Source organism: Echeneis naucrates, chromosome 21, assembly GCF_900963305.1.
Source record: "Echeneis naucrates chromosome 21, fEcheNa1.1, whole genome shotgun sequence".
Classification (NCBI taxonomy): domain Eukaryota; kingdom Metazoa; phylum Chordata; class Actinopteri; order Carangiformes; family Echeneidae; genus Echeneis; species Echeneis naucrates.
The window spans coordinates 4,198,824-4,213,455 of NC_042531.1; the positions used below are offsets into that span (position 1 = coordinate 4,198,824).

Sequence of the window (14,632 nt, forward strand, 5' to 3'; positions counted from 1 at the left end):
CTACACAAAAACAACAAGGGAGATTTATTTTGCGAAGCTGTTGCATCGATTAGCGACAAGCCACCCAATGAGGCGTAAATGCCGCCTCGCTGATCCATGGCTCACTCAGCGTGTCCTTTTGGACAGCTGAAAAGTCACCCTCTCTCTCTCAGAGTGCTGAACGCTGCACATTGAACTTGTCAACATCAAATAATCACTGACGTCCATCTGTCTGCTTGAGCTCAATGTGAAATTGACAGATCTGCAGCGGACGACAAAATGTAGGAGACACTTTCAGTATTTCGCAAATACAAATAACCCGATGTTGAGAATCTGCATAAGTGCCAACGTACTGTTGGATGACTTCACTGTTGCTTTGTGTGCATCAGCAGTAATGACATCTGACTGCAAAGAAAGGTGAAAGGGAGAAAAAAAAAAACAAAACAAAACAAAAACTTGGTTCTACTACACATCAGCAGGCGAGACAAAGCCTATTAAGGGATAATCTTCTTCTGCGGTCTTTTAATCAGGTGTCTTAAACTGTATGTGCTCCCACAATGAGAGGATTTCACAGAATTGCTTTGAGCCGTGTTTGTTCAGGACGGAGGAGGCAAAAAAAAAAAAAAAAAAAAAAAAAAAAAAAAGTCACCGGAAACTTAGAGCTGTTCTATTATTCTTAGTTCATCAAAGACATGGCTAAGAAGGGAAAGTCTTTTAATATCTGACCACTGTTTCAGATACAGAGAGCTCTAAGCAGCAAGCAGAGGGATATAATGTAAGTATAGCCTCCATTGACTGCTCGTCCCAGTGCAATCAATCAGAGCTGCTGTGCATTGACAGAACGAAATGAAGTCGTAGAGAGGCCGTTCCTCAAAGTGTGCAACTGGTTCCATTATCGATCCATCTTCAAGTGACAAAAGGACCACACATCATGTCGCTGATCCAACGGCAACATTTCTGAGGCGCAGCATATTGGCAGTTGACTACTCCACTAGCGTCACCCCGAAGAGCAAAATGGTGATCAAACTACGCGGATAACGGCTACAGCGTGCTCCATTCTGTACTTTGCAGCTGTCCCCAAGATGCAGTGCTATACTGCTACAACAGTATATGAAGAAATATTTCAAGTGATCAGTGTCAGTTATTGTAAAAAATGGCAACGTGGCTTTGAAAACAAAGTGCTGCTGTGGTGCACTCTTTTTTTTCTTGGAAATTCAGGATTGCACTGCCTGGGTTTCCTGCATCCTGCTGCTCTCTGTCACAGCTGACACCTTCACTTGTGTGCACTCCATGGCTTAAGAGGTATCAGGGCTATAACAGTGTATAAATTGAATATGCAGCAGCGAGGAAAAATATCTAAACATCACTTATGGTAAACAGTTAACTAACAGAGTGCCAAAGCAGAATCCTGCTAGTTCTGACCCCAATACCTTAAACCTGAAGAGAAAATGACTCAGATAATTAAAAATGTGAACATGATGGAAAGGTTTGGATAGTAAATTAGTAAAAGCTTTTCCACAAAACACCCTAATTTTTTACCGTTACACAAGCTGATCTCACATAATAAATCAGAGCCCAGTGCGCTCAGTGTTTCTTCTTGCTGCTAATTCCTTGAACTTTGGAAGAACAAGTCAAGAGAAATTTGAAAAACATGCGAGTTCAAACTAGTCGTCCATCAGAGATCCCCAGGTCATTCATAGTGTACTGTGGATGTATCCAAAATAAGTCAACATTCCTTATTTATCAGATCATGGGAAGACCACTGATGGTGACAGACCAAACCAGAGTACCAGAAGTAAAGCATCAATCATGTTGCGCACCAACACAAACATTTGAAAAGATATAACAAGAAAGAGAAGAAAACATGTTTCCACCCTTCTTTTTTTCTCTTTAAATCAGAACTGGATTAAGTCTAACCATTATTTGGAGAGTGGAGATAAGGGGGTTTATTTTTCATTTCATCCCATTAGAGCCAACAGGAAGGTAGCCCGAGCAGCTGGCAGATTCTTGGACATGTGTGCTCTCGCTCTGCTGGACTCTAGAAAGACTCGTGTATCAGCCTCCAAAGTGGACTTTTGCTGCACGGTACAATTTTCAGAGGAACGAATGGAGCACCATCTTTCACCATACTGCGTCCAATTATCATTAAAATATCAATGGTCATGGAATAAAATGTACAAATGTACGACACAAAAAATAGCACTGGCTCATCCGAGGGCTACTAGAGAGCTTCAGGGAAGTTTTTCAGTATGCCTCCATTTGATGGAATATTTAAGTGTGCAGTGTGTAGCTGCTGATGTGCAGAATACAACGGAAAGAAGGCAGAAACTCCATATCACTAGACCTTCAGTAGTGACACACAGCTTTTGGAAGTAAGCAGCCCTAGCCAGCGTGTACCTATTGATTGAAAATCGGGGAAAAGGCAAACAACTCAGACCAAGCCCTAAGCATAGCTCCCCTGCTGTCATACAGCACAGAATGTGGCGTTTTAATTGTTTTTATCTTCAAAGCCAGAGCTAAGCTTTTGTTTGTCCTCGGTAAATGAGGCAAGAGCAGCTAATAGACTGTGATCAACACTGGTCTGGTACAATAGACTGTGGCTGAGCTTTATAAATAGAGAGGATTGCCTAGTAAACACACGCAGAGCTCTCTTGTTCAAACAACTTCCCACCTCCACTGGCCACTTGAGGGATGATGATAGGAAAGAAGAGATCTTATGCTACTGTACTTATATAACGTTCACAGATATGAGGGTCCCCTGGTTCAGAAGCTTGTGGAGTTTTTCGATGAGGATACGGAGCAATGCCAAAAAGCCTTGAGCTGTCTCAGAAACAAAACAAAACAAAACAAACAAACAAACAAACAAAAAACATTTCAGGCTGTTTTAATGGGCCAGACCTTTCTTTATGAAGTCATTTTAGGTTTTCATACTTTGCTGTTGGCATCAGGCATCAAGCCACCAGGCCAGAACACCCGTGTACATTTTAATCTGTTGTTAATGACTGTGTATTTGTATGCAACACCAACAAAGGAATATGAAAGTTCATAAAGTTGATGGCAACAATCAGACATTTCCAGCCCATTTGGTAAGGCTTAATTCCATCAAGAAATTTTACAAAGGGTTGCCTCAGAAAGCCAATGACGAAGATGTTGTAGACATGACAGCGTTTCAAACCATCTGACAGTGATTTTGAAAAATTCCAAACTAATGAGACTGTTACAATGCTGGAGCAGCACTGCAACATGCGCACTTAAAAAATTAAGCATCTCAATGAGTCATCAATTTGATGCCTCTTTTTTTTTTTTTTTTGCAGTGACTGTCACGTCGAGATGATAAATTATAGCTTACAGTATCGCTAGACATGTGCCCACATATTTTATTTTACAAATGTGTGTGCATGTGAGAGTGAGTCACACAGTTTAAGGAGGCTCGGAAATATTGAGCCCTAGAGTCAGAGGGTATTAACAGGAGGAGAGGAGGAGTGGGAGGGTGTCGAGACACAAATCCTGAGGGAAGTATAGATGATGGAAGATGAAGATGAGGAGGAGTGTGTCCTGTTGTGATCGCATGTGACCCCAAAGATTTGAGAGGACTCTGTTGGCTTTAGGTAAGTGGTCAAAATCCTAACTGTCAAATGGAGACGAATACTGGGAGCAAAGTTGAGGGAGTTTTCCACAGTTGTGTTAAGATATTATCACATTTTTTAAAAATGTGAGTGCAATCACACTGCAGGCCATGCTTGTTCCAGATCACCTGCTTCTACTATTAAACTCTGACAAAATGTCTAAAAATGACTAAACCTGTGCATTTTGTTGAGTGGTGTCCCAAAATATTCATAGCAGAAATGCATGATTTTAATCGTGGTGAAGGTCTGTTTAATTTCACAGCGTCATAGTCACTACCATCTCATGTTGTGGCTGTCTGTCAAATTTGTCTTTTTAGGTGCACTCTTCATCTATTTTAACCAGATGAAGGATTTTACTCATTAGATGTCTAGATGTTAATTTATCAGAGAACAAAGCTGAACAACATTAGCAGCTGCTCAGCTTGGAGCCCATCCGTACCATTGAAAAGCATCAGAGAACTGCAGTTCTCTGATTCTGCGTTATTCAGCGTTTTTACCGTATTTAATCACAGAGTCTGTTTGTCATGTAGAGGAGGACACCTCTGTGGCTAATTCATCTCCCAATAAAAACCTCCCAAAAGTCTGGCTCATAAGTTCTCAGAAAAGAAGCTGAGCTAAAAGTTAAAAGATTTGCTCAGAGCCACTATGGGACAAGTTTTAATGTCAAACAGCAGTAACAGCAGCGGTGGTGAAGACAAGAACTCCCACAATCCCCCGCTACTTCACAAATACAGCCCTTTGTTATTATTTAGATTGAGAGTGGTAAAAAAACAACAGACTGTCTGGAGAGAAATGAAATCTACACTAATCTTCTAACAGTGGGTCATGACAGGAAACAGGCATTGCTATTTTAGGTGTGATTGAGCTTGCTGCTCAGTGTGGATGAATGAAGAGGCAACACTAACCTTGCGGTCTTCTTTGAAGAGATCCGCTGCTGTGGTGAAGTGGGGGACGGCGTTTTTACAGTGTGGACACCCTGAAAGAGGAAAACACACAGATGGAGTGTTATGAAAGATCGTCATGACACATTTACACCAAAAAAAATCCAGCTTCACATTCTAATCAGTGCCACAGCAGGGCAGTAATAACGCACAAACTCCATGCTACTAAGTGCACACAATAACATTAGGTACCACAGAATCACTTTAATACGTCATTTACTCAGAATCAGAAACAGAAATACTTTTTAATCCCCGGAGGGAAATTCTCACTCAATCTCAAACGTGTTCATAAACATTGTGGGTCTGTCACCACCCTGCAGTTATTTAGGGGTTCATGCCACATTAGAGATGGTTCACTTGTATGTTGACTGCAAATCTCTTTATTGCTGCCATAAACTAAACCTCCCTGGAGCTCCGCCTGCTCCAACAGCAATCCATTAACAGTATGTCAATGCTTACATAAATGCACCTCTAGGTACCACAACTACACATCATGTTTACATGTGTTCTATTTGCCTGGCACCTGGAATCAAGCAGTGATTGCTGTTTTGACATATTTTCCTCTTTGATTTTCTGTTTGTCGTGCTATTTTGTTGCTAATCTGAAGTACCCAGTTTTTCTGTTTGCGGCAATCAAACTGTTGTTACCACCGCTGGAAACAGAATACAGACGACAAATCGATTGTCATAAGAGAAAGAAAAATCGGACCGTCAGCAGGTGGCCGGATAAAAGCTTTTATGTGGAGTGTAAGGGTGAAATGACTTGTCAGTCGGTTACACATAAACAATATTTAAGATAATGCATTTCAATTACTTTTTTATTTCTTTATAGGACTATAGGTAGTACCTCAACCTCTGGTTTAGCCCTCTAGGGCTGCTACTTGATCAATGTATCACCTTTATCATATAGCCGAGAATATGTAGACACCCAACATCGCATTCCTATGTGACTGTTGAAGATGTCATTCTACATACAAGGGTATTAATCCGCTCCTGTAACAGCCTTTGCTGCCTCGGCTTTGGATTTGCTCACATTCAGCCACAAGAGCATCAATGAGGTCAAACACTGCTGATGACTGATAAAGCCTTTTTTGAAGTTAGACTTCTGGTTCATCACAAAAGTCTTTGAGGGAGATGGAGTCTTTTTTGCACACCAGACTGGGTAAATTATTTATTAAGGACCTCTGGCTTCCTTGTTGAAACAGGACTGTGCTGTCACCAAGTTGGAAGAACACAATTATTTCATATGAGTATGTATATGTGCATGCTGCCCTTATAAGGTTTCCCTTAATTGGTCATGCAATGTCCTTTCTCTAACTTAAAGCCACTAGAGAGGAGATTACTTGAATAGGATAGCAGATTATGAATGATTCGGCTCATCTTGTAAATAAAAATATTATCAGAGTATAAAAAACCCTAAAATCTATTAGTTCCCAGCCCTGTTATCAGGAATCTGCTCCCATGAGTCATTACCATGAATCTCACTGCAACGGTGGCCGAGGCCATAATGAAGTATTTTACTGTTGTGTGTACATGCGCACACACACACACACACACACACGCAGACTCTGCAAATGCCCATTTATCTTTCAACCTCTCTAAGCCTGCATTCAGCGCAGCTCAGACCACCATTTCCTGCTCAAACACCCTTTTAACTTTTTCAATATTCAGCGGCCTTTAAACCGAATAGAACAAAACAAAAACCCAGAGCAGAGCAGATGCACATGTCATTTTGTGTCCCCTGACATAGAAACACAGGCTGATTAGACAGATTTTAACTGCCAGCCGGTGGAATGAGAGCAGATAACTGAATAAAAAACAAGGTGGCTCCACTCTAAGTGCTGCAGAGTCCCATCATCCACACTGTTTAAATGCAGATAAAATGTAGGTCTGCAGCTGATAGTGAGAGCTGCCGCTCTCGACTCTCTCCCTCTCTCTCTGTCGGCACAGACTCTTGTGTTTCTCATAATTACCGACAATGAGGTAGAAAGAACAGCAGGCTGCCAGGAGAGGTGTAGTGCAGCAGTGTAGCAGCCTTCATGAGTAAACTACACGGGCAAGAAGAAGAATATCAACACAACTTGACAATGAATACACATCACACAATAGCTACTTATGCGGGTGGCTGTAAATGCTTATTTAGGGTCCATCCACTTAATACTGCCTGACGTCAGGAAAAAGCCAGGAAGAGAGAGAGGACATGACATCATTTAACTTGAGTTATTTTTAGTCAGGCTCATTTGAAGCTGAAAATTAACAATTCAAAACCCAACCCCAATACTTGACATCTTAGCAAGCAGCTGTAACTCTCCAGTTGCCTTATTTAAGCTGACACTGTGAAGATGGGGTGGGTGGAGTAAGGGGGCAGCAGGTTGGTGCTGCTTTAAAAGCTATTAGTTGAAGGCTGTAAGGCTGAAATATAAAACTTCGACCATTGCAGCAAAAAAACTGAACAAAACGGGTCAGACTGTGACAACTCGTTGAGCAAAATGAAGGTAATTTTGCACGTAAAAACATTTATTAATTGGATTTTAAGGGGCTTGCACATACAGTTGCATAGTATTTCATGTTTTCCCTGAAATAGCTGGTGAAAGAGTGAAGAATGAAGAAGCATTTATTTTACTTGGACAAATCTATTCTCAGTACTATGAATCACTGCTCAGTCTCCCCACGGCTTAGGTGGAGTTTATATACTGTTTGATGAGGAGCTTGGCAGACAGCTCAGTCACATATGTAGAGTGGTTAAAACCAAGGATATGATCACATCATGATCAACTAAGCAGGGCAGTGATCACACTTCACACACATGCATAGCATTTTGATCAAAACAACCGAACATGAAATGCAACATTTTGTAAAAACTCTTGTGCCCGCAACAGATGAGCCTGTCAGGAGTAACTCCAAAATGTGATGAATAGAAATGGTATACTTAAAACTCTTACAGGGAGCGTAGAACATGACCAGAGCGTGTTTCTTCTTTTTCAGTGCCTCTCGGAAATCCTCTGATCCAAGATGGCTGACACTGGAGGGCTTGTCTTCCCAAGACTGCTCTGGTGGAGGGGGAGCCTGGGGACTGCAGACATGAAACAGAGTTAAGTAGTTTAATATGTATAGACCTACCATTAAGGATGGGGGGGAAAAAAAAAAAAAAAACTGATTTGTTTTTATTGAAGCTGGTAAAAGTGGCAGAAATAAAGAAACTGTGTATGACATGCCTGTTTCCGAATTCAAAACTCAGTCACATATAAATGCCAGTGATGTAATAACGGACTGATGTCATAGCAAATCTGTTATTTTGTTAAAGTGACCCTTTCAAGAGAACAATCTCTTACAGAGTGAGGATGTTGCAGCTAAACACCTACAGAAAGTGCAACTACAACGATTAAGCTCAGAGATTACAACTCTGCACACGTGTTTAAGTCTGTATTTAAGTGTAGGGAAGAGACTGAGCTGCCTGTTGTGTGACTCACTTGTGCAGGAACTCGATGATCTTGTCTTTGCTTCGGAGCTGTGGCAGCGTGTACTTCTCCTCTCCTTTCTCAAAATACTTAACAGTTGGGAAGCCAGAAATCTTAAAGCGATCCCCCACAGCCTTGTGCACGGTGGCATCTACTGCTGCCAACACACCCGGACTCTAGGAAGTAATAACAACAGCAAATCTTAAGTCTTGTGGGACTTTTGCAAAATAATAACTATAGAACTATCTGTGAATTGGACCTATAAAGGTCCCTCTGGCAAACCCTTTAGAGGACACCACTTAGAACCGCCTACTTTAAACACAATGCTGCATTAAAACAGCAGAGTAGCAAGGCGGCGAAAAATAAATGATATTCTGGGCCTTAAGGGCTATGGGTTATAAAAGCTCTAGTCAATCCATATTAGATAATGGTCAGGCTTCTCCCACTGACCTCCAATACTGGGCAGTAAGCCACAAGAAGAAGGTCCAGGCGTCGGGCCTGGGGGACTCTCATGGATGAGATAATTGCTACAGTCACCAGGCTAGAGTTTTATAGGCCCTGCCCCCGGCTGGGGAGTGTTATTTTACCACAGAGGACATAATGGCAGAGAGGAGAGGTGAGGAACACGCCCGACTAATCAGAAACACATCGAGATTTGGGCCATTAGACAAACTGACCACGTGTCTGTTACCTCGGCCAACAGCCTTTAGGCCAGAGGAGGGATTATTATGACCCGTTAATGAGGTGCTGCTATGCTGTGTTGTACTGCATGCTCATCAGAGTGTGAGATATGAAACGTGAACAAAAAGCACAGACCTGCAGACACGCATACTGCCACATAAAAATGCAAGCAGAGGTTACAAAACTTACATCAGTGCCCTTGTTGAGTATTTCAGCTGCATCGTCATACTCTGGCTTCATCTTCTTGCAGTGGCCACACCCTAGAAGATTTAGATCACACATTAGAGCCTGCCTTGACAGCTTTCTAAGGCTGTTATCAATATTGCTATTTGGGAGCTAAAAACAAAGGCTGATGAATGTAAAATGTATCTTCCTTCTTTCCTCTCTTATTGAAAATAATCTCCTAAAATTTCAACGTTTTAGCAAACACAGATTTTAAACTGTAAAATAGATTGATTATATATTAATACTAGAAATAAAGGTCAAAAATACAAATTGACGAAAATGTACCCAGCAGTATCTATCAGCACCAATATGAGCTTGGTTATATTAGTGAGTGAAAGAAATAACTGAATATTCCCAATGAAAAGATTTACATAAAAGCGATGCTGAGAGCTATCCCTGAATCTTGCAATCTTTGCATAATATTACATCCACAGAGCTGTCGCACCGATTCTGTGTGTCAACAGCTGTAATTCTTTGGTGGTTTGCAGTTTCCCGCTCGCTTGGCTGAAGGTGAAACTGTAAAGGAGATGTTTACCAGCAGAGTTTATTCATGTCCGATTGCTTACTACATGTTTCGCTCTCAGACATGTGTGTGTGTGTGTGTTTGCATCTGAGAAAGCATGTTAGAGACAAATTGAATGAGCTGGGTGTGAGAAAGTGATGCAGTACAGTAGTGAAAGAAAGAGAAAGACGAACACAAAGGGAAAGGAAAGACAAACAGAGGAAAGCGTGAGCGAAGCTGAGACTTACGGCTGAATGTTTTGTTACGCACGGTTTACTCTAACAAAAACATATTTTTAATGGCTCAAAGCGAGTGGCCGAGATGTTGTCGAGAAGATAGTGCCAATAAACTGTAGTGGTGTGAAAACGGTTCGGATGTGAAAATATACAAAATCAGATGCACAAAAAAGCCAGGAAATATGACAATAGCAGTGGCAGATTTGGCTGCACACATGAAATCTGTTTCATCACCTTGCACAGAGGGAGCAACTGCGCGCAGAGAGCAGGAAATCAAATCAAAGTGCAGCAGCTGATGTGAAGTCTAAATAACCGAAATGACAATCAACATTGACACAACCCAGCATAACCAAATGATTTGGAACTTATTACAGATATGATGGCTGACCCAAATGGTTAAAAAGGAGCAGCTACACAACATTGTGTACACTAACTAAAGCATGTATGCTGATGCAATGACTTATTATGTATTTGTAAAATATTGTAATAAAAATAATCATTTGAAAAATCATGTATATTCTCTTGGATGCAAATGATAATATGACACGATGGGACTGCAAACTCTGGTCCATCAGGATGAACAAACTCTGCCTGTTTTAATGGGTAAAATAAAAAGAGTAAGAGTCTGACTGCACCGACAGTCATTAGATGATGACGTGATTTATCTTCAAGCTGTAGATACTCCTGCACCTTTTTCAACTTGAGAGCAAAGATTCAAAGAGAAAGAATTCCATTAAGTTTTCAAACTTTGCCACGAGCCAAACACTGTGCCTCTCTGTTCTTTAATTAAGAAAGAAGGACAGCATTACTGGTGTTTCTGCTCTGGATACCTCTGAATTATATGGAGGTGGTGTTGTCTGCGACTGTGCATGTTTGCAGGAAGTCTTCCTGAGCTCCAAGGATTGTGAGTAATCTCTGTGTTTGGTGCGAAGGTGGGTTTAATATTGCATGAGCAAACTGGCAAACATTTTATTTTTGGATCTAAAATGACTTTCAAGCCCATAAAACAACATTAGTCAAGTACAAGATGCTTTGTCTTAAAATGTAATGAATATGATATTTGATCTGAGATGAGCAGTCTAATTGTGTCTCTATCTGTGTGCGTTAACGGCATTGTTGTGCACAGATGCATGAAACAAACTTGGTACATGTCCAAAACTGGTAAATTGCCCTTGTCATAACAGTTCAAGAATTTCTTTTTTCAATATATAATGGAGTGGTGGCGCAGGCTATAAATCAAGTGTGACACGCCTCTTGGAATAAAAAAAAAAAGAAAAAAAGAAGCTGCCTCTCTTTCATCTAAATCAATGTAGTATGTGATCATGCAGATTGAGCTGAAGCTGAGCAGAGAAAACTGAAAGGACTTTATCTGACCAAAGTGATGAGTAAGAAAGAAAACCTAATGTCTGTGCTGTGCTCCACATTCAGTCCTAAACTGTGTGTATGTGTGTGGTGGGGTTCAGAAATACACAGAAATGTTGCTGATTCAGACTGAGATGAGATCAGAATGAGCAAAGAGGTCACAAGCCACTGTAGCTGTGATAAACACTGATGCATGCTGAAAAGTTAAAAGCCAGTGACTTCCCTCTGCTTTGGAGTAAATCCTGGATGTTAGTGTTATGTTTTTGTAAGGTCATCTCCTCCCGGTTCATTGCAGCAATAAGCTGGGCTCATGTTTACTTGTTAAGCCGCCGGTCAGGAGAGATCTTACAATCAGAGCCAGCAACTTCCTGATGCATCGACTGCAGTGGAAGCACAGCTAACATTTAGGGACCTAAGCAGCCATTTGCAGCCATATCTGGTGGAACAAAAGTCTGTATTCATTTTGTTGCTGCGTTCTTGTCCAACAACGCTGGCAGGGAGGAGCTTTTGTTTTGATCTGGGACATGAACAGGCTCACTCTGGGAAACGACGTCCTGTTTTCCATCGCATGGAGCTGAACACAAACAACCCCCATTGAGTCCCGTTCAGAGGACGGTGAGAATGGCTGTGATGAGAGGTGAACAGAAATACGAGCTGATGGTGGCGGCTGGGACGCTATTAATCTGGCTTTGACAGCAGAGCCTTTACTAACTACACAGAAGCAGCAATGCTTGGCGTGTGTGGGTGAGAGAGACAGAGAGATGCAGTGTAACAGTGTGCAATAACTGTGGTGCTATAGTATGAAATACGTGTTTGGTAAAATGAGTACAGATATTTTCATTTGAGCTGAATACACCTGATGTGGCTGGGTACGGCTGACTGCCCTTGTGTTGAGTGTGTAGGTGTCCATCCGCTGTCCGCAGGGTGAGTCAACGGCAGGACGAGTGTGTAAAGTTGTGACACTGTAGGAGCGAGGCGGACTCGTCTGTACATACTCAGACATTTGTCGATGTATTCAGGGCGAAGTGCGAGGAAAACATTTTTTATCCTGAGTTATTCAGTCGTGTCATTACATAACTAATGACTAGACCAACTAATGACATAAATATCATCCCTGCAAATTTGCTCAACAATGGTCGCTTTGCAAAACAATGTTATAAAAGTGAGAGTGTGAGCTCTCATAGCACTTCTGAAGGATGGGTAGTTTAATGTAATGGCCTTGTTTTACTTTTTAAATTTTTTTTCTTTATATTAATAAACTCTTTCGGGGGAGTTTCACTTTCAAATGTGTTCTACCCAGTTATACCCAGGAAAGTTAGACATCTGATATTATTGTTCTTTTATTCAGGGGCAGATTTCAGATAATTATTTAGATATAATGCAGTTCTTATGCTGCAGAGTACTTAATACTAGCGGTATACAATTAGCACTCACTAAAGGCAACTTAATGACTTAAAGGAAAGGAGTTTGGTGCCAATCATACTTGTGATTAATTAGTCAAATGGCATTGAGACATTCTGGACAATGGTTTCCAAAGAATGGAATCAGTAAATATCAGTTTCATCAACAAAGTCAGCAAAATGACAATAAAATGATACATGCAGTCAGAGATTGTAGCTACTGATTGACCATTAGGGGATCCAAAAGACTGCATGCATCATTGTACTTACTCCTAAAAGGGACATCTTGCATAATGGTTGTTTTTACATTCCAAACAGACTGATCTAATAAATGAAATGATGTCACTTGGCTTTTCCTTTTCGGCGGATCATGTTCACAGATATTCCAATTCATGACATTTGTTGTCCTGCCAACTGGCAGAGGGTAGTTTGAATAATTCATCCAACAGTGCACAAATATTTTTGAGTTTTAGGTAGCGAGTAATGAGATGTGGATGGAAAAGGTCCCATCGGAGTGCTAAAGATGTGTTTTAATCACTTCAACTGCTGGAGAGTGCGTTTGCCCTCTGGGTGGAGTGCAGCGCTCCCAGCCACCTGGAGGTACGAGGGCACTTCAGCAAAGTATGTGATGAAATTTTGAAAACAATGAATCATCATTATGGCGAAAGCTCAGGGAAAGGGTCCTATTTTTACTTTTTCATTTATTCTTACAGTGAGGAGACTAAGATTTGCACAGAGAGGAAGGGAGCAGGTGGTGAGAGGACAGAGGTGATGTGGTCACAAGTTAAGAGAAAAGAAAAACACATTAAATTGTTTTAATTAGAATTCAAACTGCATTTTTTGGCTGGTGTGCTTAGAATGTGTTTTCTTAATGGGTTTAATCTATTTGCAGGTAATTATAGTTGGCGGTCAGTTTTATTTATCAACATAAAATTTTACTTGGACAGCTTCTTTACCAACAGCAGGGAAGGGACAAAGCAAGGCAAAATGACAAAATCTGGCACATTTACAAAGTTCTGCGTAACGGCAGCAGAACGGGATGTGAATAAAAATGACAGGCAGGCTTATGTGAACCATATGGCAACAATGACGTACTGCTTGAGATGATGAGCTCAAGAGTGAGGAGCGACACCAAGCGCTAACGTAACTGCACCCAGCTTGTCTTTAAGGTTTGTTTTTCCATCCCTAGTCTTTCTCTGGTTATTTTCCCGCAGTTGACTGTTACTGCTGTGCATGACAGCGAAACAGTAATGAACCGATTGCGTGACTAAATATAATTCTACCTGAGAGGATGTGCAAGAAAACCTTTCATGCAGCAAGAAGGAATGTGAAGCTCTTCTGTCAGGCCACTGCACATATTTTACAACCGAAACAGCCCTCTCCATTAATGTATATATGCTGGTGACCAAAGTAGTTCAAATCTTCATAGATATATGTATATATATATTGTTTTGTATACATGCCAGGAGAAAAAAACTAACAATTAAGTAAATTTGTTGAATAAAAAAACCTATCACGGTCTTCATTATTAATGGTCTCAACACTGACCTGGCCCTGAACGCGTCGCTGTTTTTTGGTGCTAAAAAGTTTTACTGAATACTTCACTAATTGATGAAGTGAAAATGAATTGACACAAATTTTGCAAATGACTTTCAAATGATTTCAGAAAGTCTTTTGGGAATGTAAAAGGTCAAATATTTGAATGATTATGAAAATTGTCTTTTGTTGAAGTCCTGATTTTGGAACTTATTTTTTTTCTACTCACAAGGGGCATAAAACATGACCAGAGCTGCAGGATGTTCTTCCAGGAAGCTGTCAAAGGACTCATCGGTCAGGTGGAAGACCGGTGAATCTGTCTCCGACCAAGGCACCTCGGGGGTCTTGGGCTGTGGCGGCTGAGGGCTGAAACAGGAAGGGCAGACAGAAAGGGCAACAGAGGTGAGGGCCATTTAAAAAGCAGACAAATTTCCAGCTGGCGTGCAATATGTATGGAGCACAAAATCAGACACAGCTGTAATCCATACTCCACCCAACACGTCACTCTCACACACACTCAAATATACACATCTGGACCCGAGCAACCACGCCTCGATGACAGAGCAACATCAAGAATGGACACAGATATAAACAAGTACACACTCCTTGAACTTATTCATACATACAAACATTGTTTAAAAAGAAACACACACGCACTCTCCTACTAGAAACCTTTTTTCATCATCA

The 14,632-nt window shown here is 41.0% G+C and overlaps 1 protein-coding gene across 1 annotated transcript in view; it reads right to left on the reverse strand.

Moving 5' to 3' along the window:
- pdia5 (protein disulfide isomerase family A, member 5) overlaps positions 1-14,632 on the reverse strand; it is a 47,965-nt gene that overhangs the window by 3,734 nt on the left and 29,599 nt on the right. Inside the window, exons 11-15 of the mRNA XM_029530250.1 lie at positions 14,175-14,311; positions 8,874-8,944; positions 8,016-8,179; positions 7,488-7,618; positions 4,511-4,581 (exon numbers count right to left, since the gene is read on the reverse strand). Of these exons, the coding sequence (XP_029386110.1) occupies positions 4,511-4,581; positions 7,488-7,618; positions 8,016-8,179; positions 8,874-8,944; positions 14,175-14,311 (574 nt within the window). The remainder of the gene's footprint in view (positions 1-4,510; positions 4,582-7,487; positions 7,619-8,015; positions 8,180-8,873; positions 8,945-14,174; positions 14,312-14,632) is intronic.